The sequence below is a fragment of the Schistocerca americana genome, chromosome 8, assembly GCF_021461395.2.
Source record: "Schistocerca americana isolate TAMUIC-IGC-003095 chromosome 8, iqSchAmer2.1, whole genome shotgun sequence".
Classification (NCBI taxonomy): domain Eukaryota; kingdom Metazoa; phylum Arthropoda; class Insecta; order Orthoptera; family Acrididae; genus Schistocerca; species Schistocerca americana.
In genome coordinates, this window is record NC_060126.1 from 21,455,478 (window position 1) to 21,480,792 (window position 25,315).

At 43.5% G+C, this 25,315-nt stretch overlaps 1 protein-coding gene across 3 annotated transcripts in view; it reads right to left on the bottom strand.

The window, feature by feature from the left end:
• The window catches only part of LOC124545498 (N-acetylglucosamine-1-phosphotransferase subunits alpha/beta), a 132,533-nt gene that overhangs the window by 28,400 nt on the left and 78,818 nt on the right, over positions 1 to 25,315 (bottom strand). For all 3 annotated transcript variants that reach the window (XR_006967636.1, XM_047124440.1, XM_047124441.1), the window contains exon 7: positions 18,340 to 18,442. Coding sequence is in view for 2 of the 3 variants with exons in the window: in XM_047124440.1 (XP_046980396.1) it covers positions 18,340 to 18,442 (103 nt within the window). In the remaining variant the exon portion in view is untranslated. The remainder of the gene's footprint in view (positions 1 to 18,339; positions 18,443 to 25,315) is intronic.

A 25,315-nucleotide genomic window follows, 5' to 3' on the forward strand; every position in this document is an offset into this window, starting at 1 on the left:
ATACTCCCAGAGCGGGAGGAAGGGAAGGGAAGAGGCGGTGGTGGTGGAGGGGGGGGGGGGGGGGAGGATGGGGAAGGATGGGGGATGGGGAAGGATGTGGAAAAGGTGGGTATGCACCCCAGAAAGGAAAGAAAAATGGTTCAAATGGCTCTGAGCACTATGGGACTTAACATCTGTGGTCATCAGTCCCCTAGAACTTAGAACTACTTAAACCTAACCAACCTAAGGACATCACACACATCCATGCCCGAGGCAGGATTCGAACCTGCGACCGTAGCAGTCCCGCGGTTCCGGACTGCGCGCCTAGAACCACTAGACCACCGCGGCCGGCGGAAAGGAAAGAGGGCCAGACTAGCTCGGGGTCCTGTGCTTGCTACACACGTATCCACAAAAGAATTGTGGACGCCCTGGGAGTAACAAATGTCCATCTCTAGAGGGTGCATACCCAGTTTCAGTAGCAGGACAATGACGCTTCCTCGCCATTGTGATGGGAACTTGGCGTTGTACCAGATACAGTTAGATGTGGCAAGGGTATGACGCTATGATCCACTGGCAGGTACTTGATAATTTGGTTGTGGATACAGTCTGGCCCTGGGGCTCTATCAGGATGGTGGGCAAGAACACTGACAAATTCCCACTGACTGAATGGAGTATTACATGGATATACATGATGTGTGGTAAAAGATAATTGCTTTCACTCCAACTGCTGTTTTAGGACACAAAAGGCAGGTCGATAATTTTCAGATGCTTAGGCTCGAGCATAGTGTAGAGCAAAATGTTCGGCGATGGCGTCTACAGTATGCCAGATACACCTGCAGGTTGTCTGGTGTCCACAGGGATGTCTGATCTTAACCCAAACCTGCGAAGGAGAGGTACGCTTCCATCTTTTTATTAGGTGGCAGACCCAGGCAAAAGCAGCTTAAAGATGCTCCATTCATGGGTGACGCTTAGGGTGTTGGAGAACCACCTACGATCTCGAATGGCCTCTGCGAATTCCAAGGACCACCAAGGTACTGTCTTCCACTGGGGAGGACCTGACAAAAAGGGAATTGCTAAATCGGCTGCTGAAGGAATTGCTGTAATCGTATTCTGGATTGCCTCATTGATATCTCCATGCAGCAAGAAGCCAAGCTCGACAGCAGACGTGAAAACATTCCAGTCAGCACTGTTGAGAGAGCCCATCCAGGCAGGTGTCCAGGGGCTGACATTGAGGGAGGGACGAAGAGATCTGGAAGTGGTCATTAGGGGGGTACAGGTGATCGTGGATCCCCAAGTGGACGGGTGGAAGAAGACAAGGCCTGCAAAATGGGAAGGTCTACTACTGAGAAGATTCCGTGCACCACACTGAAGTGTGTGAGGGTACCGTATTCAAGAGGCAATGTTTAAGTTGTGCCACTAAGTTTTCGAGGTCTGTACCGTGGCTAGTGAACATGGTTCCAGCCCACAAAGGGTTATGGATGTTGAAATCACCCAAGATTAGAAAAGGTGGGAGGGAGGAGCTGAGAAACCAATGCAAACAGTGTACTGTGAGACACTTCACCATCGGGAGGATGGTAACCGTGCAAATGGTAATATCCTGAAATGCCCTTACCTGAACAGCCACAGCCTCCAAAGGTGCACTAAGAGGCACGAGTTCACTACATAGAGTGTCTAGAACATGTGCGCAAACTCTACCCAACACCTTGTCATAGACAGCATGATTCTTACAATATTCCCGGTATCTATGAATGGCTGAGGTCTGCACTGCTGGAAACCAAATCTCCTGAATGGCAATACAGGAGGTAGGTGATGAGCTTAAAAGATGTCGTAGTTCACCCAGGTGGTGGAAAAAAACACTATGATTCCACTGGAGAATAATGTTCTCGGTGTACAGTGATGCCATAAAGGGACCAAGGGGAAGGTTAGGCCTTTGGGTGACCTGCTGCCAATGGTTGAGGGGTTACGGCATCATATTACACAGAGTTTTGGGTTCTGTTGTGTGGTGTGAACTGGGGCCTCAGGAACCACTGGAGTCTCCACCTCAGGCTGTAACGTGCAATAAGACGCCTGGACCATGTATATTCACAAATTTACAATCTTATCCTTTTTTCAATCTTATTTGAAATGTTTTAAACTTCAACTGTAAAACAGTATATGATGTGCTAACACAATAAACCCCTGTGATTTTTTTAAAAAAATCATAAATTACTGCACTACAAAAAGAGATATATTTTTGTTTATGTGACATATATTGTCATAATTGTTGTATTGTACTGTTGACTAAATTTCATTTTTTGTACATTATTTTCAATTTAATGTTCTATATCTATGTTTCGATCTTAGTATGAATATAATTTTACTGATGTGCTTTGGAGCAATGTTAACTGGGATCAGTTGGCTTGCATGTGTGTATGGCAGGAAGGAAGGAAGGAAGGAAGGAAGGAAGGAAGGAGAAATGTAAAGTTTTCTGGAGTTGTGTACAAATGGAATGTATTTCACTGAGTGAACATTGTAAATTTATGGCAGCAAGGCATCTAGGACTATCAAATGTGAAAATTACGTACGAATCAGTTTCGTCGTCTACATTATTCTACAAACACATCAACCTATAGGGCTTCCAGACCTACAAGAGAACCTGGCTTTTAGATAGAAGTTCAAGCAACAAATTTAAGGAGATCCTCAAGAAACAAGATGAGAATTTTTTCTTTAAAACTACAACTGGACTCAGCTAACAATATGTAATTACTCCATGAACAATTATTTACAATTAATAGTCATCCAATGTGTGTAACAAAGGAGGTTGTTAAAGTGGTGCTATTGGGACCAGGATACTTGTACGTTTGGATTTTTGACAGTGTTTATGTTTCAAGTGACCAAAAAGCATATAGTTGTGTTGCAAAGTGGAATGATTTTAAACCAAATGTAGTTTGACATATTACCATGTGGAGAAGTTTTGGAAAGACGCAAAACTATGGACATACGTGGTTGTAAAAGGTTGAGGCATTATTAATAAAGTTGACGCCAGCTACCCAATCCAGGACAATAAGCAGCTAAGTACCAATTAAAATATTAATTTTTGTATTTTCTCAGTGCAGTGTTGTGCTGTATGGACATTTTGACCAACATTTTTTTTTCTTTTAGCATTGATAATTTACAAACAAATTTACAAAAAGTGAATCATGATCCGAACAATGAAATAAATATGCCGAACCTACCAGCTTCAACTAGTGAGTTTAGACAAGACATAGCCGATAAAGACATGTTTCAAGATGTATTAGACAATAGTCGACCAAAGCAGATTAAACGAAATCAGTGCAGACTCAGGAGTTTTAGACAGTAACATGTTAGATTCGAGTCCAGACCATGAGAAACAAGTACAGTTGCATGTAAGTAAAACAATGCTGAGTGAAAATCCCAAACAGTTAATTTACAAGACATGTTTACTGCATTAATGTCATCAAAGGAAAAAATAGTGAAAAACTTGAAACAAAAAGCCTGTCATCAATGGAAAAAAGTAGTGGAAAACAAAGTAATCTCATTAGACCAGAGCTTAATGTGCAAATTTCAAATATTAAAAAAGACTGAGCTTTTCTCCAGTGAAAGCTAAAGATGAACGTGTGAAAAAAGTTGAGGGGAGGGTAGAGGCTTCAGAATCCAAAATACGATCATTATAAACAAAAATATAAGAAGAAGACAAGGACCTCACATCTGAGATACATGCTGTTGAAGTTAAGACGTAAAGATGCTGTTGGAGACACTAGTAAACAATCTGTAAACTTTATAAATAAGCTAAATGAAAAAACAGACGTCGTTGCTTCAGATGTAGATGAAAAAGTTCAGAAGATGGCTGAGATAACATAATGATGTCACCATTACCAAAAAAACAAGATGGGGCTTATCAAAAAACATTCTGTAATGTAGGACATCCAAGCTTTCCTGCTATGCCACTGAAGTGTTTCCCTGGTGACAAACATTTTCATCCAGTTGATTTTATACAAAGTTTCTGTGATAGTTTTCTCCCTGGTATGAGTGATGAATTAAAAATTAAGTTCATTAAAAGATCATTAGAAGGGGAAGCCTTGTCATGGGCCAACTAACTTTTCTGTAGCAATTTATCCATAGATGAATTTGAAAAGTGTTTCTTGAAAAAGTTTTGGTCTGACACTGAACAGGCAAGGATAAAGAGTAAATTTTTAAATGGTCTGATGTACAGGGAGCAGAAAGGGGGTATGAAAGAGTTTTGCAAAGACCAGATCATGAAACTTGCACACATAGACCAACCCTTTCATGAATTAACTCAAATGGATGCACTTAAGAGAAGGCTGCCAGAAAGAATTCAAATGGGGTTAGTTTACAGACCAGACGATTCTGTAGACCAGTTCCTGAAAAATAATAATAATAAAAAAAACCTTAGTTTTCAAAATTTGAAAAGACAAGAAGGGTGTCCCAAGATCTGTCTGGGACACTTCAGTGGTGATGTCACTTATTCCTCTTTCCATGCTGTCACTAGTTTGTAATAAGTTAGGTAGTATCTTCAACTGTCTTCGATTTCAGGTAATGTGTGGTTAACTTTATGAGAGAGTGGCACATATATTCTGAGGAGAAACATTGGTGAACAGCCATTTTTGACAATAAACAGAAACATAATACCTATACAACACTGATTATGTAAAATTCAGAGTGCTAACACATATTTGATTATTTTCTGAGTACAAAAGTAATGCAGGAGGATGCTTTTCTGTTTGTTATGAAAAAAAGTTTATCAATTATACCAAAAAAGTAAGGTAATGGAATTTTACAAAATGTTTAAGTGTATCAAATTATGTTGAACAACCTGAGTAACCACTAAACATGAAATTATAAAAGGTTGTATTATTGCAGGAGTAATGAGATTACTACACAGTGTATACACAATTTTTGGTAAATTTTTGAGGAAGTAGTACATATAGTACATATTAGCAGAAGAGAACACTTGAGATATTTAGTGTCATCCACTAGTTTTCAAAGTGTTTGTATAATATGACAAATGAAAGTACAGTTGCCTAGTGAAGTGTATTTGAAAGTAATGAAGTGATTGTATGGAGTATTACCTTTCTGACCAAAAAGTTGAATTAATATGATTGTATACAGTAATGAATTGTGCAAGCAATGCAATGATTAGAAACAGTAAAGAAATAAAATATGTAAATAGTGTAATGTCTGTTTCTATTGTTAGAGGAAAAGTTACACCAGTTGTGAGATCTGCTGCTATGTAGCGTTATTTTGTGAGGTTGATCTATTGTGTAAGATGAAGCAGGTGATTTTTCTTAGGTGATTATTATTATCGAGTATTTAGTGGAGAAATGAGGTGATATTATGAAGTTATTATGTTGATGCAATGAGGAGAATGATATTAGGTAGGGACTGGTTAGGGAACCCTCTTTTTCTTACTGTGAAGAAAGTTTATAAAAGACACACATAGTCAGCAAGGTTTGTAATGCAAGTTGTTTTTGATTTGAAGAAACAGATGCAAGTAAACACTCATTTATATTAATGCAGAAAGTTTGAGTCTATGTGAAGTGCGACATCTTTTGTAATTAGGCAACATGTCAGTAATCTGTACACTGAAAAGTGTTTAAGCATCTTGTTGGCAATTAATTTGAAGAACATTAACACTTGAAAATAGGAAGTTAAATGTAGAATGTTTTCAGTGAATTGACAACTATACCTATACACCACTACATTCTTGTACACTGTTGAAAGGTAACGATAAAAGAAAACTGTTCATTTATGAACTTATGAAAATTTTTATACTTACACTGAATCACATAAAGTAAGTCAGGACGACAAATATGAACACTTAATGGTTGATGTACTCTGTACTCGAAAGGCTATATGAATTGAACTACTTATTGTATCAGACTATGTGCTTGAGACATATAACTGTTACATTACTGTTTCTGAAAATATAATGAGAGGTGGGAGTTATTTTGTTACTTTTCTGGAAACATGCCGAGGTAAATACTAAGTTTTTAAAACATTTTACCCCAGGTGGGAGCCTCTATACTGAATTTGTCTCATGCTTGAAGTGCACCAAGTGTTACAACCATATAGTGACTTACTGAAACATGTACTCATCAACAATTATCCGTACAGAAATTATAGTTCTAAGAGTTTCAACACAACCATATCCCACACAATGACTTTTAAATATCTTAAGGCTATTTTCCATTGTTTGATTAGTGCTATTACACGTTTTTTTATGTTTTGTTATTTATGTAACCAACTATGGGGGCTGATTCTTGAATGATACTAACTGGTACAACACTAATTTACCATTAAATACTATACTCATATCCCATAAACATTGCACAACATTTTATCATTTTTGTAAATACCTTTAAGATACTGTCTGATAACTAGTAATATATGTATACTATTCTTTGTCTTTGAACTACTTGTAAACAGTGAAGAATGATCCATGGAATTTTATAAAGATTTCTATGACACAGAACCCTGTAACAAACAAATGCTACTTCACCGAAGTGTGTAAAAGATATCAGGAGAGTTATTGAAATCTGTGGGCACTTCCAAAAATTAGCTATATATATATTGTGTATCACCTAAGTAGACACTTTCCAATTCTATCTAGTTTTAGGTGAATTTTCAACCAGAAATGGTATGTAAATTTCAGACAACCCCATGATCTGGAGAGGACATTTTCATTTTTGTGATTAAAGTGTTAGTTATGTGACATGTTTCTATGGACATTCACCATAGTGCTTATAAATACCTTATTTCATTGATGTTGTATAGTATCCTAAGCCATGAGTTGAACCAAATTGATAGTGAATTTGTCTGTGTGTTTGTTTAAACAGACTACATGGTATTCCCAATTGAAGTTGTGCTAGGTTAGCACACCAGACTTATATTTGAACTACATACTCTACATACTCTAGTATCCTGGAACTGAGTAGTGCTTATGTAGCAGACACAACTTTATCAAAAGCTTCGACGTTTTAGTTGTGTCTATGCTGCACACAGTATTTCATGAGCTACTGACGATGTAAAATGGTATTGTAATGGTATGAACAATGTAAAATGGTATTGTATGTAAAAAAGAACAGAGGACTTGCTTCAAAGATATGGTATCGCATTTTTCGTTAGTGAAATTGGTATCATAATATACTATATTACAAGGGATGATAATTAAATCAAGACCGTAGCTGTCAACAGGTGTTGATATACATCAATGGGGACAATTAAAAATGTGAACCCCGACCAGGACTCGAAACTGGGATCTCCTGCTTAAATTCAGGCGCTCTATCCATCTGAGCCACCTAGGGCACAGACGATAGTGTGACGGCAGGGATTTATACCTTGCATGCTCCCCGTGAGACCCATATTCCCAACTTAACGTCCGCAAACTACATTCATAGTGCCCCTGCCCATTACACTCATTACTCGTGGCAGACAATCTTACCTAGTCCCGTAAGATGCTTCCAGCACAGAAGGAGGTCAATGGCCAGCTAGCCCTACCCATATGAAGATGGTATCTGTTCTTTCAACATGTAAGCAGGAGATCCCGGGTTCGAGTCCAAGTCGGGGCACACATTTTCAACTGATCCCGTTGATGTATATCAACGCCTGTTGGCAGCTTAGGGTCTTGATTTAATTATCATTTCATTCTAAGAGAGCTGCATGGTCACCGATGGTATCTGTTCTTTCGGACATGTCCAAAAGAACAGATAGCATCTTCATATATTACAAGGGGTATCGTATTTCACAGTTACGATGAGCATAACAGAAAAGACCGTTTCCGAAATAGTATTAAATTTTCAAAAAATGAGTAACTTTAGGAAGTCACGTGTGTAAGAGAACAAATCATTTATCTTATTATTTTCTGTATCCAAGTTAAAACTTACTGATTGTTGACTGTTAGTTTTAGTTTAGGTGCCCCTAATGCACTAATATTTGCTTTACAATTTTTGTCTTCGTGTAAGTATTTTTTTTTTTAATATTGCTAATTAGTATTTGTACAAAATTCAACAGCATAATTACATTTGACAAAACCTAAAAATATGTTCATCTTGCAATTTTTCATGAAATATTTCATATATCTGATTAGGTAACACTGGCTGGTGTAGGTTGTAGACCAGAGGTACCTTGGTAGAAAGTGTCCTGAGGGATCTCTTCCTGGCGAGGGAAGCTGGAGGTAGACGATTTGTCTGTATTTGGGAGGTGCGGACAAATGCTCCTGATGGGTGGGAACCCATCGATCCCAAAGTAGGTACGGGGAAGCAGCTAGACAGGAGCCTCCGACCATCACGATGGCATGTACAGTTGACTGGCCCTGAAAGCACACTTTAGGTGGTGTATCAGGCAGGAGTACTGTCGCCAAAGGGGGCAGTGTTGTCATAGCTGTAGCATATGACAGTATTTGACATGCTGCGTGGAACTGCTTGTACTACTTCTTGGTCTCTTGGTAACCGAGTTTGTCTAGAGGCTAGCATTCTTTTCTCTCTGGAGGACAATTCAATCTGGAGAGCACGAAGACTGGTGCTTTCCAAAGTTGACACGGAAGGAGGGAAGTCGACATGGAAGGAGGGAGGTGCACAGGGATTGTTCGCATGTGGCGTCCATCCACAATCTCTACCGATGGAGCTAGCATTGCAATGCAAAGATATGTGCCCAAATTTCAAGCACTTGAAGCATTGCAGCAGTATACCATCAGTATTCCATTGCAATGGTTTACTAAGACCTTGACCTTTTCAGGCTATGAATCACCCTCAAAAACCAAGAGGAAGGCGCTGGTAGCAGCCCTATTGTCCTTTGTCTCCCTATGTACAAGACCGACAAAATGTGACCCCCCCCCCCCCCCCCCCCACCCACAAAAAAAAAAAAAAAAAATCTCTCTTAGTTGGCAAAGAGCAGGTTTCTGTGGAAAACAATGGCATGAACTAAAGTTAGATTGTAATAGGGAGTGACAAGACACCAGTAGGTCACCCAGCTTTTTACCAGTGAAGTGCCCTCGATTGGGCGGGGGATGCTGTTTTGATCAGAACTGATCCACTTTTCATTTTGCAGATGGCTGCCACTTTCCCAAACTTGTCTTCAGGTTCTCAACAAAAAAGAAAGGCTTTGTGGCCAAGTAGTGAGGGGAGTACTGCTCTGTTTGACACTTAGCCCTACGTTCCTCCCAATGTGTAGCCAGGGAAAGGAACATTTTAGGGTTGTATTTATCTGTATTGAAAGAGGACTATCCTTTCATAGAGATTGCTGGCACTGTATGGCCACCAGCAGGAGTTAACTTCATCTGCTTCATTTGCAACTGATCCACCATCGTGCCACCCACTCTGAATGCGGGCTCTCCTCATGGATGGGTGCAACCCAGCCTGGACAATAGCTACGTGGCCAGTAATCCACTGCTTGGAATCCTGGTGCCCCTGTCATAACAACCACCTACTCATTGGCATGTTTGGGGAGTTTTCAGCTCAGATAACAACAGTGTGATCCCTGCGTGGTCAGAGGCTACCACTGTGCACATACTTGACAACTCCCTTCCCCCCCCCCCCCCCCCCCCCCCCCCCCAGCAATGGGACGGCTACTGTACTGGGTTTTGGGTGTATTACTGCATTAAACAGAAGGGTGCACAGATAGAAAGCACAAAGGTGGCTCACACACCACATTGGGTGACCACCTCTGCACAACCCACCCCCCTGGTGTATTTTGAAAATTGAAGCATGTGCACAAATAATGCTCTATGGCACATTTTCCAGTTTTTAGGAAATTGACTAAAACTGTTAATTCTACAGAATTATTGCAAAATAATAATGTAGCAGCAGATATGTATTGTTTGTGTAAACGGACTGTTGAAAATATTTGGTTATGCTTTTTAAAATTCCACTATGCATAGTCTTTTTCAAAATAAGTAAGTATTAAAATGGAAAAATGCTGCATAGAAATGGACATACAGCATTATTCCCAATCACTGTATTCTGTTATAATGAGAAAGTTGTCCAGAATCTAAAATTTGTAAGAAACAAAATTATAAAAAGTCACAAAATAATGTGTATTGTAAACTGATTACACTGGTCTTCAAAAAGTAATTGAACATGAGTTTTTATCAAGTCGAGACACAAGTCTGGTTCATTAAACTGCAAGTTTTTGTTAAAAGTCCTGTACTTTGCCTCCATATATTTCATCATGTCCAGTAGATCTCTTTTCTTCTCCATATGAAGTTTTGAGACCCCACTGTACAGTGGCCAAAAACCAGAAGGCAATGGAAAACTTTTTACTTGATTTTAACAACCATGTTTTAGAATACAATGTCTTTCCCATGGGCGAAGCAAGTTGTGACTATGGCGCACACTTATACCACAAGGACCATCACTACACAGCTTCAACCAGAGCACATCATTATTTTTCAAAGCAGGGAGCTTTTTTAAAAACAACTCAATGGATCCTATGTCCTTGAAGTCTTCCATCATCATCTCCTGAATGGTCAGTTTTGAAGGATCGACAAAGGCCTCAGCAATGACATCCTTCCGTTCTGGAGGAACAATAACTCTTTGACACTTCTTCTTTTCTCAATCATTGTGGAGTCTGTTGTAACTGCGACCGGGACAGTCACAGGGTAGCAATGACGGAAAGTGCGGCGGGACCTGTGGAGAGGCCCGCGAACAACAACACGAGAGAGGGCGGACACGACCAACGAAAGACAGAACGAATACAACAAGATTGAACAATGGAGTCACAAGGAAACAAACACGTCCACTCATACACAGAACAAGGAAGCAGGCTGTTTAATGTGAGGGAGATTAGACTGGCTGGCTGAGCGAGAGGCAGGCACTTAAGTAAGCTATTGGGGGCGCCGCAATTGGCCGCTGGAACCACGTGTTCCACTGTGACGCCCTCACACTAAAAGCGAGCCAGGAGGCGTGTGCCGCCACAGCTTACGGCGCGGCGCGATGGTGCAGAGACCTCGACGAGACTTCAATGTCCATGACGTCTGGTGCGGATTCAAATTCCGCGGCGCGTGGTACCAGATCCCTCGCCCATGAAACTCGCTCGCAGGGGTGGAAATGCACCGGACAGTGCCGGGGTGGGTGACAGTGGGAAGAGGAACTGGGCGTATCAACCGCAGCTGGCGGGGAGGAAGGGACGCCCGAGGTATCCATGACAGCCGATCCAGAGACCAGGGCGGGGGAGGGAGACGCCGATCCACCTGGAGGCGGAGAGGGCCTGCGGCAGGCCAACAGGGAGACAGCAACTGGGGGCTGGGACGGTGACTCGAGGACCACGTCCGTATCCGAAGGAGGTAGGGAAAGAGGCTGTGGCGCGAGTCACGTGGTAGCACGAGGGCGGAGCTTATTATGAAGGCGGCGCTCCAACCCTTTCGATGTCTGCACCGACATCACACGCCACCCATGGGCCGAAACGACCATGGCGGGTGTCCAACACGCCTTGCGCCTGTACTCCTTGTGGGCCCACACAGCCGTGCCAGGGGCATACCACTGCGAGGGCCGGGAGTGAGGTTGGAGGAGGATGGCATCAGCAAATAGAGCAGGGTCTGCGGCTGTCGCCCATGAAGGAGCTCTGCCAGATTGCATCCGTCAATTGGCGTAGTGCGATAGGTGCTCAAAAACAGGGTGGGGGCCGATGTGGTCGGAGATGTGTCGACTGCCTTAGTCAACTGGTGTTTAAAAGTGCGGACAAGCTCTCCGTCGCGCCATTGGACGAAGGGTGGAAAGGGGGCTACAGATATGTTTGATACCATTGGCCTGACAGAAGTCATGGAAGGAGGACGCCATGAATTGGGGACCATTATCGGAGACCATCGTGTGGGGCAGGCCCTCAATGGCGAGAACCTGGGCCAGGGCCGTGAGTGTAGCCTCCGTGGTGGTGGATGCCAAGCAGACAACATATGGGTATTTGGAGTAGGCATCAACAATGAGTAAGCACATGGACCCCAAAAACAGGCCAGCAAAATTGATATGGATGCGATCCCACGGCCGGCGAGGCACAGGCCAGGGTGCAAACGTCTGAGGGGGGCTTGCCTGGTGACACGCACAGACAGTGCACCCACAGACCGGGCGCTCAATATCGCCATCGATGCCGGGCCAATACACATGCTGACGAGCCAAAACTTCCATACGGGAAATACCCCAGTGCCCGCGGTGTAACAAACTGAGCACCTGAAGGCTCAATTCCGGAGGGATGACCACCCAGTGGGCATCCGACTTCGTGGCCAACAGAAGGACATCATCGACCACGGAGAGTCTGTGGGACAGGTGGCGCCAGGGGCTGAAATCAGACTGCATCCGGCGAGTAATATAGGACGGCCACCCGTGGACCACGTAGTTGAGAACCTGCCGCAAGGCAGGGTCGCAGCGGGTAGCTGCAGCAATGTGAGTAGCCATAAGAGGCAGACAGTCCAGAACATCCTGGTGGGTGGAATGAAAGTGAAAGCAGAGGACCTCCTGTTGGTCAAAGGCAGGCTCAGGGCCTGCTGGGAGACGTGACAAAGTGTCCACATAATCATGGTGGGCAGTGGGCTTATACTGGATAGTGTAAGTGTAATTACGTAAAAACAATGCCCAGTGCTGGAGACGTTGAGTCGTCCGCTCGGAAAGGTGAGAGTGGGGCCGAAAAATGTAACCAAGTGTTTATGGTCCGTCAGGAGGGTGAACTTTGCCCCAAAGAGATAGGTGTGAAATTTTTGGACGGCAAACACAATCGCCAGGGCCTCCTTTTCAATCTGGGAGTAGTTCCGTTGTGCTGGGGTCAATGTCTTAGAGGCATAAGCAATGGTCTGTTCGGAGCCATCGGCATCCCCGTGCGCGAGGATGGCCCCAATGCCGTATGCCGATGCATCAGTGCCACAACCAAGGGGCGGTCCAGAGAGAAAGGAGTAAGGTAAGGGACGGACTTCAGCATCGCCTGTAAATGGAGAAAAGCCTGGTCACAGGCAGGAGTCCAAACAAAACGTACCCCTCTGTGACGCAAGTGATTGAGGGGTTGAGCAACGGAGGCAGCCTGGGGCAAGAACTTTAAGTAATAAGTAACCTTGCCTAAAAACACCTGCGGTTCAGATAAGTCCTTGGGATGAGGAAGGGCCTCAATGGCCGCAACATTACTACCCGAAGGGTGAATGCCATCTTTGCTGAGCCACTGGCCCAAGTATTCCACCTCCGGTTGAAAAAAAACAACACTTGTCCAGCCGACAGCATAGACCAGCAGATCTCAGAGTGTGAAATAAGGCGCTGATGTTTTTCAAATGTTCCTGGCGCCAATGCCCGGTGACCAAGATGTCGTCCAGATAATTCACACATGAAGGGATAAGCTGTGTAAGCTGCTCCAGGAATCGCTGGAAAATGGCCGGCACCTAAGAGATACCAAAGGGAACGCGCTTGTACTTATACAATCCGAAAGGCGTGTTGATAACCATGATTATCTGAGATTCGGCATCCAAGGGCAACTGGTGGTACACTTCAGCCAGCTCGATCTTGGAAAAATACTCTCCCCCGGCAAGCTTGGCAAGAAGGTCTTCCTGTCGGGGAATGGGGTAAGTGTCAACGAGGGACTGAGCATTGACTGTAGCGCCGAAGTCCCCACACAGGCGAAGGGACCCATTGGTTTCCGTATGACCACCAGTGGTGTCGCCCACGCACTGTATGTGACAGGTCTCAGCACGCCAGCGGCCTGGAGCCGATAAAGTTCCTGCTTGACTGCTAACCGTAAGGCCACCGGAAGGGGACAAGCCCAGAAAAGCAAGGCTGTGCATCTGGCCATAGAGCGATGTGCGCCTGAAAGCCAGAAGTACATCCGAGATCCGGTGCAAACAACGACACAAAAGCGGAGCACACATCGTCCAAGTCCTGAAAGGGAACAGCCGTGGAAACAACCTTAACTTCATCGGAAATTGAAAAGCCAAACAGTTGAAACGGATCCAGGCCAAAAATATTAGAAGCCGACGGACGGTCGATGACAAAGAGGGTAAAGAGCCAGGGAACACACTTGTATGTCGCCTGGACGACGAACTGCTCACGAAGGGGAATGGAACTGTCTCCATAGGAGACCAAACGGAAAGAGGGAGGCGACAACGCAGGAGAGCCCAGCCGAGTATATGTCGCCATGTTAATCAGGGAGATGGTGGTCCCAGTGTCGACCTGAGAACTGACATCTTCGGTGAAAATGCGGAGCGTCAGGAAAAGCTTCCATGCTGACAGGTCGTCCTGCGGGACGACCGATTGCAGAGCATGGACAGTATCTTGAGGCTCAGGAGGGGCAGGACTGGATCGAGTCTAACGACTATGACAAACCGATCGGAAGTGGCCCTCCTTGTTACACAGCGTGCACATTTTCCAGTGGTGGGGACAATCAGCCCGCGAATGGGCAGTAAAGCACTGTGGGCAAGATGGAAGTGGGCCGCGCGACCGGCGACTAGGGGCGACCAAAGGCGCCGACGCCATAGAGACATCGGAACATGAGGAGTCCCGACAGCGCTGGCCTCTGTCGGCTGGGCCACATCGACGTCGTGAGGGTCGCCATGACCCCACGATCGCCGCCACCTGCAGTCGCGCCATAAGACGATCGTTAGCCGATTGAGCAATTTCAAAGGAGTGGGCAATGCGGAGAATCTCTTCCAAGGAGGGGTTGTCGAGTTTCAACGCCGCAGTATGGACCACAGGGTCGGGAGCCAGCTGAATCACCACATCCCTGATCAGGGAGTCCGCATACGAAGCCTTACACTGCTGATTGGTGCATATAAAATTGCATTGATGGCTGAGACCCTGCAAGTCCGTGACCCAGGAACGATACGATTGACCAGGCTCTTTATGGTACGGATGGAACCCCAGCCGAGAGGTGCCTACATGGTAGCATTGGGAACAAAAGTTCGCCAGCAAAAGGCAGATCTCCTGGAAAGCCACAGGATAGGACAACAGTGCCAACTTGCGGAGAAGAAAGAATGTGTCCGGAGAGGCCCCAAGACAAAAACAATGACCGCTGCAAGGAGTCATCCGCGATTTGAAAAGCCGTGAAATGTTGTTTCAGCCAATGTAAGTAGGTTTCCCAGTCCTCTTTAGAGTCATTAAAGAGTGGAAACGACGGCAGACGCAGGAAAGCATCGGACACACGAGGACTCTGAAGCTGTTGCAGTAACATGTCCCGGGCATTGACTTTGGCAGTTAGTAACTGCAGTGACTTTTGTAAGATGTCTAACCGGAGCTGCTGCTGCTGCATGAGCTGCTGCTGTTGCTCCAGCAGACAGACAAACTTCGCCTCCATACCAACAACGACCACCGTTTACCTTGTCGCCAAAATGTTGTAACTGCGACCGGGACGGTCACAGGGTAGCAATGACAAAGCGCGGCGGGATCCATGAACAACAACACAACGGGAGAGGACGGACACGACCAACGAAGGACAGAACGAATAAAACAAGATCGAACAACAGAGTCACAAGGAAACAAACACTTTCACTCGTACACAGAACAAGGAAGTAAACTGTCTAACGCGAGGCGAGGTGTCAACCGACGTACGCGAGATTAGACTGGCTGGCTGAGCGAGAGGCACGTGCTTAAGTACGCTATCGGGGGCACCCCTATTGGCCGCTGGAACCAAGTGTTCCACTGTAGCGCCCTCACACTAAAAGCGGGCCAGGAGGCACGCGCCACCACAGCTTACGGCACGATGGTGCAGAGACCTCTATAGGTCTTCAGCGTCCAAGACGTCTGGCGCGGATTCAAATTCCGCAGCGCGCGGTACCAGAGAGTCCCTGTCACAAGGTAGGAAACTGTGACCTGAACATAAAAACTTCTAATGCATTTCTGTAAAGTACTTGCCATTGACCAGATAGAAGAAAAGCACTAAAACTCTCCAGTTATTGTGCAGTGATCAGACCATACAATCAGTTTACGTGCCATACCTTCTTCAAGCTTATTCTAAGTGTTCATCACAAATTTAAGCACACAGAAAACCATTTGCGCTAAACCTCTCCTAGCGGTGGATTCGTCCCACACATTTACTGTGATGCTACCAGTATCAAAATCGTGAAATATGAAATTATATGATGACAGCCATCTCTGGTAGAATACCAAAGAACGCGTCAATGTAGGACAAAGTAAAACCTGTGGTACGTCATGTATATTATGTTCCTTTTGGCCATTTCGTATCGCTTCTTAGCCCTTTGTTTGCTTGGTCTGCTTTTGCATGTCACATGATGCAACTGACTCTCCAGTTCGGTATTGTGTGGTTCTATTTTATCATAAGTTGTGATTATTTTGTCAAACAATAAATCACATGTCTGCAAATATCTGACCTTGGTGTTATGAAATGCTAATCAAAATCTGTTGACAAACACTTCGGTAGTATGACCTGTCTGTTGATTTATCAGGAAAATTTTCGGTAAACAATTAAATCATTCTGCAAAAGTTGAGATTGGGGTGCAGACATTCTTTTGAGAATTTATTCCTGCTGTAATGGCTCATATTCTATGGGAAACTCGAAATGTGTTCGCAAATCAGAGCCCAGTCAAAATTTCATTATTGCACGTTTCAAACCACTTGCAGTAAATGTAACATTGCTACACTCTGCCATTTTTGTAACATGTAGCATTGTTCGCGCAGAGATGTGAAAACTGCTTCTTTCCTCACGGTTTACTGCTGCAGCTATTGCAGCAGGTGGTCGAGACTGCCATATACAACATTACTCGAGGCGATTCTACAAAATGTCAATGTGCCATACAACATTATTCATGCACACGTTACAATTAGTGGCAGGTCAAACTGAACAATGGGGACCATGTGTTTATTTAATGAAAAGTTGAAGGCTATGCCGGAAGTGGAAACTCTAGGTCCAGTCATAAACCAGGTCCAAGCAGGGTCTGCACCGAGGAAGCCATCTGATGGAGAGACATGGAGAGACAGAGAGAGAAAGGGATAGCGGAAGTATAAGCTTGCAGCATGCAAATGAAAGTAATGCTGCAAAGGCTGAGGCACCTCGGTAGCCAAGCATGTACTCACAAAAGAGTTGAGAGACACCTGAAGGGTAAAGTGGACAGCAATAATAAATGCAGAACAATACTGGGAAAACATTTGACATACCGTACATATAAAAACAGGAATGAGTCATCACCTTCTGTAACAATTCGATCTACAAGTAATGTCCACAAATGTCAAAGCCCTCCCATGGAAGAAGAAGAAAACAGGTTTCTCCCAACACAATACTAGGAGAGATACAAATTGATCATGTTGCCATTAAGTAGCCCAAAATCAAAAAGAAATACTAAAGATCAAAGTAAGAAAAAGCACCAACATCTACTCGCATCACTACCTGTCAAAGATGAAAGTAAGATTCAGCTGAACAGACCGATGCCAACTTAAACAAGAAACCTAAAATCAACATGGAGACACTGAAGCAGAACAAAGGTAAGTACCTCAAAAACCTGTTTAATTTGGAGATTAACAGCTGGGAAGAAATCAGAGACTCATAAAAGTATTCAAGGATTTGGCAGGCCTTATGCAAAAACACAAGCTAGGGTGTTGGAATGAAAATTTGGATAAGGATTAAAATTCTGTAAGAAGTGGAACTCTACCAAGACTGAGGAAGAATGGGAAGATGGGAAGATTTCAAAGAGAGAGAGAGAGAGAGAGAGAGAGAGAGAGAGAGAGAGAGAGAGAGAGAGAGAAGAAACAATAAGGACCGTAAGTTCAGAGAAGAGGAAAAATGACAAATGTTTCATAATGTCATCTACCCATCATTCATATTTACCATCCATTTGTCTCCTTACATGCCCTATCACCTCCATGCCATTTAATAATTACATCTTTCACTCAAGGCTAGTCCCTGATTCCAGTGTTTTACCTATTGCACAACCAGGCGTACACAATTCACCAAACATCAACTTCTTGCCAATGAGCACATTAGCCTAAAATGCATAATTCATGAATGATTTACAGGAGAATTTGAAGTTTGAACATAAATATGCCATCGCGCACAAGAGTTTGTCTTCCTCACTCTTCACCACCACAAATATACACTACTTTCCCAATCAATACGCCATTTAAAACACACAATACAGGTACCATTTGATGTCACGGTGGTGCTAATATTGATGTAAAGAGGTTACTGATTTTAGTGTCGGCTCATTGGATACCAGGACATGATGCATGTCCAGGATATAGAGTATAATGTATCTAAATCATAACAAATAAATAGCCTGGATAACAATAGTGAACCCCCATTCTCAAAAACCAGAGCCAGGTTATCCTAATCTTCTGAAAGATTACTAAGGTACCAACACGAAGATACAACAAATAACACTTGATTATGCTGCTGCAGAATCCATAGAAGCCTATTAACTGTTGTTTATCTTACCTTCTGCCCTTTAGAATAGGTAATAAAGTCTTCTGGCCAAACTTCCTTGCCAAGCATCACATCATCATTGAAATATAAGAATTTATCTGACAAGCCAGGAATCCTGCAATCAGAATCAAAAAGAACAAGAACCACCAGGAATAATTAGGAACACACACCTATTACATTCTTGTGCTGTTACACAGAAAAAAACTAGATAAGCTTTCTGAGTTAATGAAGTCAGTATTATTCACTTTGAGGTGAAGACTCAGTATGCCCTTCAACAAAACAGTGCTCATTAAAGTGATTCAACAAAAACCTGGCACATAATGTGCTAAGTTGCTTGCATCTAACATGCAAGTTCTAATTGGTCCACGATAAACAAATGACATGTTGCCCATTGAAGTAATGTCAAGTCATCAACAGGCACATAAAGAGGGCTGTATGCGTGCACCCACCCACGCACACACGTAATGCTACACCGTGCTGGCCTAATACACTCTACCGGGACCACTGTTCTGCAGCTTGACTAAGGTGGAAGGTTGTGTCAGGTGGAGTCGGCACAGGGAGACAAGATGGGGTGCAGGATGGGTTCAGGAAGGGAGGCTGATGAAAGGAGTGGACTGGGAGTGTGTGATAGAACAGAGGAAGGGGAGATTTGCAGGGAGGAGGGTGTTGGTGCAGAATGAGCGAAGTTAGGGTCCTGGGGCAAGGTGGACAGGGGAGCAGGGCAGTGTATAGCAGACATCGAGGCCCAATAGATTACGGGAACAGAGGATGTATTGTGAGGACGAATCCCACGTACATAGTTTGGAGAAGCTGGTGTCTAGCGATAGTATTCAGAAGGCAAGGGTCCTGAAGCAGCCACTGAAATCGAGTGCCGGGTGCAAGACATGTCAGGTACACCCACCTAGCACCCCACCGTTTTTCAGATCTACTACACGCTTATCCTACCCCATTACAGGAAGGGACACCCATGAAAAAGCAGTCATGTACCAGCTTTGCTGCAGCTACTGAAGTTTTCAGTCTTGTTTATGTGCCGGTTGACAACTCAACACCTCTCCTGTTAGACGAGTTGTTACATTTACTCCAGTTTATTGCTTTTCGTGAAGACTTCCTCTTTATCATACTCATTCAGAAGAACATCAGCACAGATTCACCAGTTTAAACACTGTAGACATAAATTGTATTTATCTACAGCTGCAACGCACTCTCACCTGAGAGCGGCACTGCCCACCTCCTTAATTCATGAAAATGTTTCTATATCTCAGGACTTTTCACAAGTAGGTGTCACATGGCATGAAGGACTGTCAACCTCTTCAAAACCATCATTTGTTGCCTCTAAGTTGTATCGTATTCTCTGTTAGAAGTCATCATCATCATCATCATCATCTTTGACAGTTTCCAGCCTCTGGCCAGGTCTGTATGGAACATAGGCCTCTCCATCTTGCCACCATCTCTCGATCTTCACCTTGGTCCAGTCTTCTCCTTTCGTCTGGACACATTCCTCTACTCCTTTCAGCCATCTGTCTCTTGCTCTTCCTCTTTGTCTCTTCCAGTTTCATCTCGTGTATCCTCCTGGGTATCCTCTTCTCCTCCATTCTCTTAATGTGTCCATACCATCTCAGCCTTGTTAGAAGTATTGCATTTGAATGGGCAAACATTCCTACAATTTTCAAACTGTATTTTGTTCTGTTTCTCCCACCTGTGTTCCACTGAAGTGGTTTGATCCTTTCTCCCACCTGTGTTTCACTGAAGTTGTTTGATCCAACGAACTCTGTTTTATGTGATGCATTTGTTGTTTTCAAATCAGTTCTCAGCAATAAGTGTATTGTTTATCCAAAGATACTGCCATATTAAGAGTCATTCTTTAACAACTGTACCTGCAAGTGTGTACAATACTCGACTTTCTACAAATATTTTTCTTGAACACCTCTCATATATTCAAGGGCAGGATTCTTATGGACCATTGTCAGATAAAGGTTCCATCTCTTATGCAAAAACATCTCTCTCTCTCTCTCTCTCTCTCTCTCTCTCTCTCTCTCTCTCTCATTACCCAAACATGTTTCGGCACCTCTGTGCCATCACCAGTGGGTTTTGTTTATTGCTAATGTGATTTTACATTACATAGTTTTGCAGGACCATCTGTACAGTGTCCTGCACGGGTAGCTTGTTATGTTTTGTTGTGACTGATCCTCCTCCTATTACGTTCTGTGAGCACTGAATACACATTGTGTATGTGTTTGTATAATTGTGTGTGCATTTGCGCAATTTTGGTTTTAGAAATGCCTTTTCACTTCACTGAAATTACACAACAGTCAATAATGTTTTTTTATGTGTGCAACACAGTTTATTTGAGGACAGGATGATTAAAACTGTTTTATTCTAGTATCAATTTTTGGGCACTAGTTTTGTATACAACATGTGGTTACCGATTATTTTCTGCTGAACTCGCATATTTAAGGAATGTAGTCTGGCATATCTCTCCACCTACGCAGTAAAACTGTTCTTGTAACCCAGTAGTATTGTACCCTGAAGCTATATAAAGGAAACAGTAAAGATGATGAGCAAATTGGTATGGAGTTGACTGTTTGTTCTTCATAATGCTCAGTGAGTAAATTTACCATGCTTGGGAAGTGTAAATACCATTCTTGTAACTTTGCATATTTTCGGCCCAATTCTGAAAAGTTCTGGACTCTGTTGCTTCATCCACTTCACCTGTAAAAGGATACAATATCAATTCCAATAATACATATATTTACTGCTGATGAAAATGGTGGTAACAGTTAGTGAAAACTTAAGAATCTTATTCAGTTTGATGTTCTTTGAAAATAGGGAACATTTTATTCAGGACTGTCATCACCAAAGATTCCAGAAACCATAAAGGTCACAAGGACAACACACACCTTGATACTATAAATGACAACGATTTTAGTAGCTGATGTTCCTGGTAATTACATCAAAATCACAGCAACAAATAGAGCAATTTTGAAGTTATTGTGAGCAGAAAAATGAGCTTCTGAAAAAGCACTGAATCAGAGATGTCTTTCTGCATCTACATGACTACTCTGCAATTTACAATTAAGTGCCTGGCAGAGGGTTCATCAAATCACCTTCATGTTATTTCTCTACTGTGTTCCACTCTCAAACAGTGCACAGGAAAAACAAACATTTAAATCTTTCAATGCAAGATCTGATTTCTCTTGTTTTATTACAATGGTCATATAGGTGGGCTCAAAACAAAATATTTTCACATTTGGTGGAGAAAATTGGTGATTAAAATTTCGAGTAAAGATCATGCAGCAATGAAGAATGCCTTTCTTTTAATGACTGCCACCCCAACTTTTGTTGTCATATCTGTGGAACTCTCTCCCCTATTTTACAATAATACAAAACAAGCTGCCCTCCTTTGAAATTTTTCATTGTCCTCTGTCAGTCCTCTCCGATGCAGATTCCACTCTGCACACCAATACTCCAGAAGAGGACAGACAAGCACACAGTGGTAGACTAGTAGACTCCCGAAGTATTTAAGTGAATTCAAAGTCTTTAGATTTGTGTCATTTATTGTGAAACCAAAATTTAGTAGATTCCTTCTAGTATTATGTACATGGCTTTATACTTTTCATTATTTATAGTAAATTGACTAATGACCTCAGCAGTTGAGTCCCATAGTGCTCAGAGCCATTTGAACCATTTTTTTTTATAGTAAATTACCACTTTCTGCACCATACAGATATCTTCTCTAAATTGTTTTGTAATTGGTTTCAATCATCTGCTGACTTTTACAAGACAGTAAATGACATCATCATCTGCAAACAATTTAAGAGGACTGCTCAGATTGTCCCCTAAATTGTTTATATAGATTAAGAACTACATAATGCCCATAACACTATTGGGAATGCCTGATATCTCTTCTGTTTTACTGGGTGACTTTCTGTCAATTACCACAAACCTCTGAAGTATTCTATGCTAAAATATGTTGTTCTCATTGTAGGCTTCATGTTGGCTAATGATAATAGTGTTTTCACATTCAGTCAATTACACAATCAGTAAGTGAGCGAGTCAAGGGAAAAGATTTTCAGCTGTAATGCAAAGAAGGCCAGATGACAATCATTGCCTCTCAATGGAAGTTCACGATGGTAGCCTGCTGAAGGAGGGCTACAGTCTGGGACTGTAGTTGCTATGATATCTTCACAAATTTCATGGCAGTCATCAAAATCAGTGGTAGCCCATACCATCTGTGAGCTACTGTCTGCTTTGCTGTTATATAACAGCTGCTTCACATGGAGCTCTGTGCCTCCCTTTTTGCACTAGGTACAATAACATGAAACTGCCCAAAGGTGATACAAGATCTGTAGTGTAACAACGTTAAAATCTCAAGGGCTGCATGATAAGTCACAGCTGACAGCACGGCATTGGCTCAGGACAGGGGGCTCACATCAGCCTAGATACATTCAAGCATAGACATCAGTGACATCGACGGTGCCAGTTTCGAGTTGGGGTGTGCAGCTGGTGCTGTAATCTAGCACCTGAGTCCGAAGGTGGAACCTCTAGTGTCGATCCCCACATCTGCAGCTATCGAGCTTTAGCTCAGTGCTTTGCATAATATCTGCAGTGTCCTGGAGTGGTCACACACTTGCAGCCAGCACTGCATATAGATCTAGAGTGAGGTGGACCGCGAAGGTAGTGGTAACTGTGGGTTTACCAGAGTCAGGTACAGGGTGACTTGCAGAGCAACCAGCTGTAGCACTTCCGACAACTCTGTCAGGTCCAGATGCCTTCCCTTTCCTTTGCTTCTTAATAGCTGAAGCGGCTTCCTCTTGTGCAAAGGGAGGAGTCTATACAGCAAACATTCCATGGTGTGCCTCCATCCTCAAGTCATTTCACCACTGTCCTAACTCAATGTTGACAATACTAATGGTCGGTTTGTTTTGTTTTGTTTTAGGGCTTCAAAACAACTAGGGTCATACGCACGCATGTCAAAACCGTAAAACACAAAGACAAAAAAGGAGTTAAAAACTACCACATGTTAAGCCCAATCGATGGAAGGAAAGGCAGCTAAATACAGGGACTTGGAGAAAGGGTCATAAAATACGCCATAGAGACAATGGAGCTGCTGAAGTAAAGATTAAATGTCCTTCACCATATTGCTACGACAGATAAAAAGTGAAATGCGGTCAACAGCTCATGCGCCATTTGCTAAAATGGCCGATAACTCAGACGGCAAACATAAATGAGAACATAAGTGGTTAAAAATAGCGCATTCCTTCAGAAAATGGCGAACAGTCAAAGATTGAGAGCAATGAGCAAAAGTAGTCGGGGATCACAACTTAAAAATGGCGACAGCTAAAAAGACAGTACCCAATTCACAATATAAATAAAATGATCTACCTGCAGCGAGAGGGCAAGCCACTGGGAGAGGTTTACTTCCCCGGAGGTTCCAGTGAAGGGAGGACCAGTGGTGATTCCAAAGTGACACCACCTACTGACGGACAACAACACAAGACCACATCAGAGGGAACAGAAGAACTGCAGCCTCGGCAGCAGTGTCAGCGGCCTCATTTCCCATCAGACCAATGTGACAAGAGACCCACAAAAACACCGCAGTGGCTCTGGCAAGAGTGAGCAAGTGAAAGCTTTCCTGGACTCACTGCACTAATGGGTGGACGGTGTGGAGAACGTAGAGGCTCTGAAGGACGCACAGAGTAACAGCAGATGACAATTCAAAAGCCTGTGTCACCGGATGTTTTGCGTGGCCTCATGCAGAGCGAAGAGCTCTGCTGTAAATACCGAGCAGTGTTCCAGATGCCGATACTGAAAACTGATGGTGCTAATGACAAAGGCACACCCAACACCTGACCAGTCCAAGAGCCATCAGTGTACACAAAGGAACTATTGTAAAGTTCCGTCTGAAGGTCGAGAAACTTACAGTGATAGACCGGGGCTGGAGTAGTGTCCTTAGGAAGCAAACGAAGTCCAAGGTAAACACGGGCTGCCGCCTAAAGCCAAGGTGGTGAAGGGTTCACACCCATCAGGAAAAGTGGCAGGTAGCATGAAGTTAAGCTGCCAGAGCAATAGCTGGAAGTGAACTCTGGAGGTAACAGAAGACGGACGCGCCCCACATTGGCGATCAAAGGTGTCATCGAAGGAAGAGGCATAGGATAGGTGGCCAGGTTCGGCAGACAAGCAGCTAGCATATTTGCTGAGCAGAAAATTATGGCAATATGACAGCAGTAGTTCGGCAGCTTCTGCATACAGACTATCAAGCGGGCTAATATAAAACGCACCAGTGGTTAAACAGATGCCACGATGGTGGATTACATTGAGACAGCATAAGAGGGATGGACATGCAGATGCATAAATGAAACACCCATTGTCCAGTTTTGAACGGACAAGGGCCTGGTACAAACACAGGAGGGTCAATCAATCTTCTCCCCAGGAAGTACCACCGAGGACATGTAGGACATTGAAGGACAGCCTCCAGTGGGCTGTCAGGTAAGACACGTGTAGGGACCAAGAAAGTTTCGTATCAAGCATGAGCCCCAGGAATTTCAAAGTTTCAACAAACAGAAGAGTAACAGGCCCAAGATGTAAAGACGGTGGAAGAAATGAAATCGTGCCACCAGAAATTCATACAAAAGGTTTTGTTAGTGGAAAAGCGAAAGCCATTGTCAATGCTCCATGAGTACAGACGATCAAGACAACACTGAAGACACAGCTCAAGGACAGAAGTATGTGGAGAACTGCAATAGATGGCAAAATCATCAACAAAAAGAGAGCCAGAGATGCCTGGCGCGAGACAGGCCATAATAGGGTTGATGATGAGAGCAAAGAGGATAACACTCAGGAAAGAACCCTAAGGCACACCATTTTCCTGGATAAAGGTCTCCGAGAAGGCAGAACACACACGTACCTTGAAAACTCTGTCTTTTAAAAGTTCCTGAAGGGAACGCGGCGTGCAGCCTTGGAAGCTCAGCGTTTAGAGAATACAGAGGAT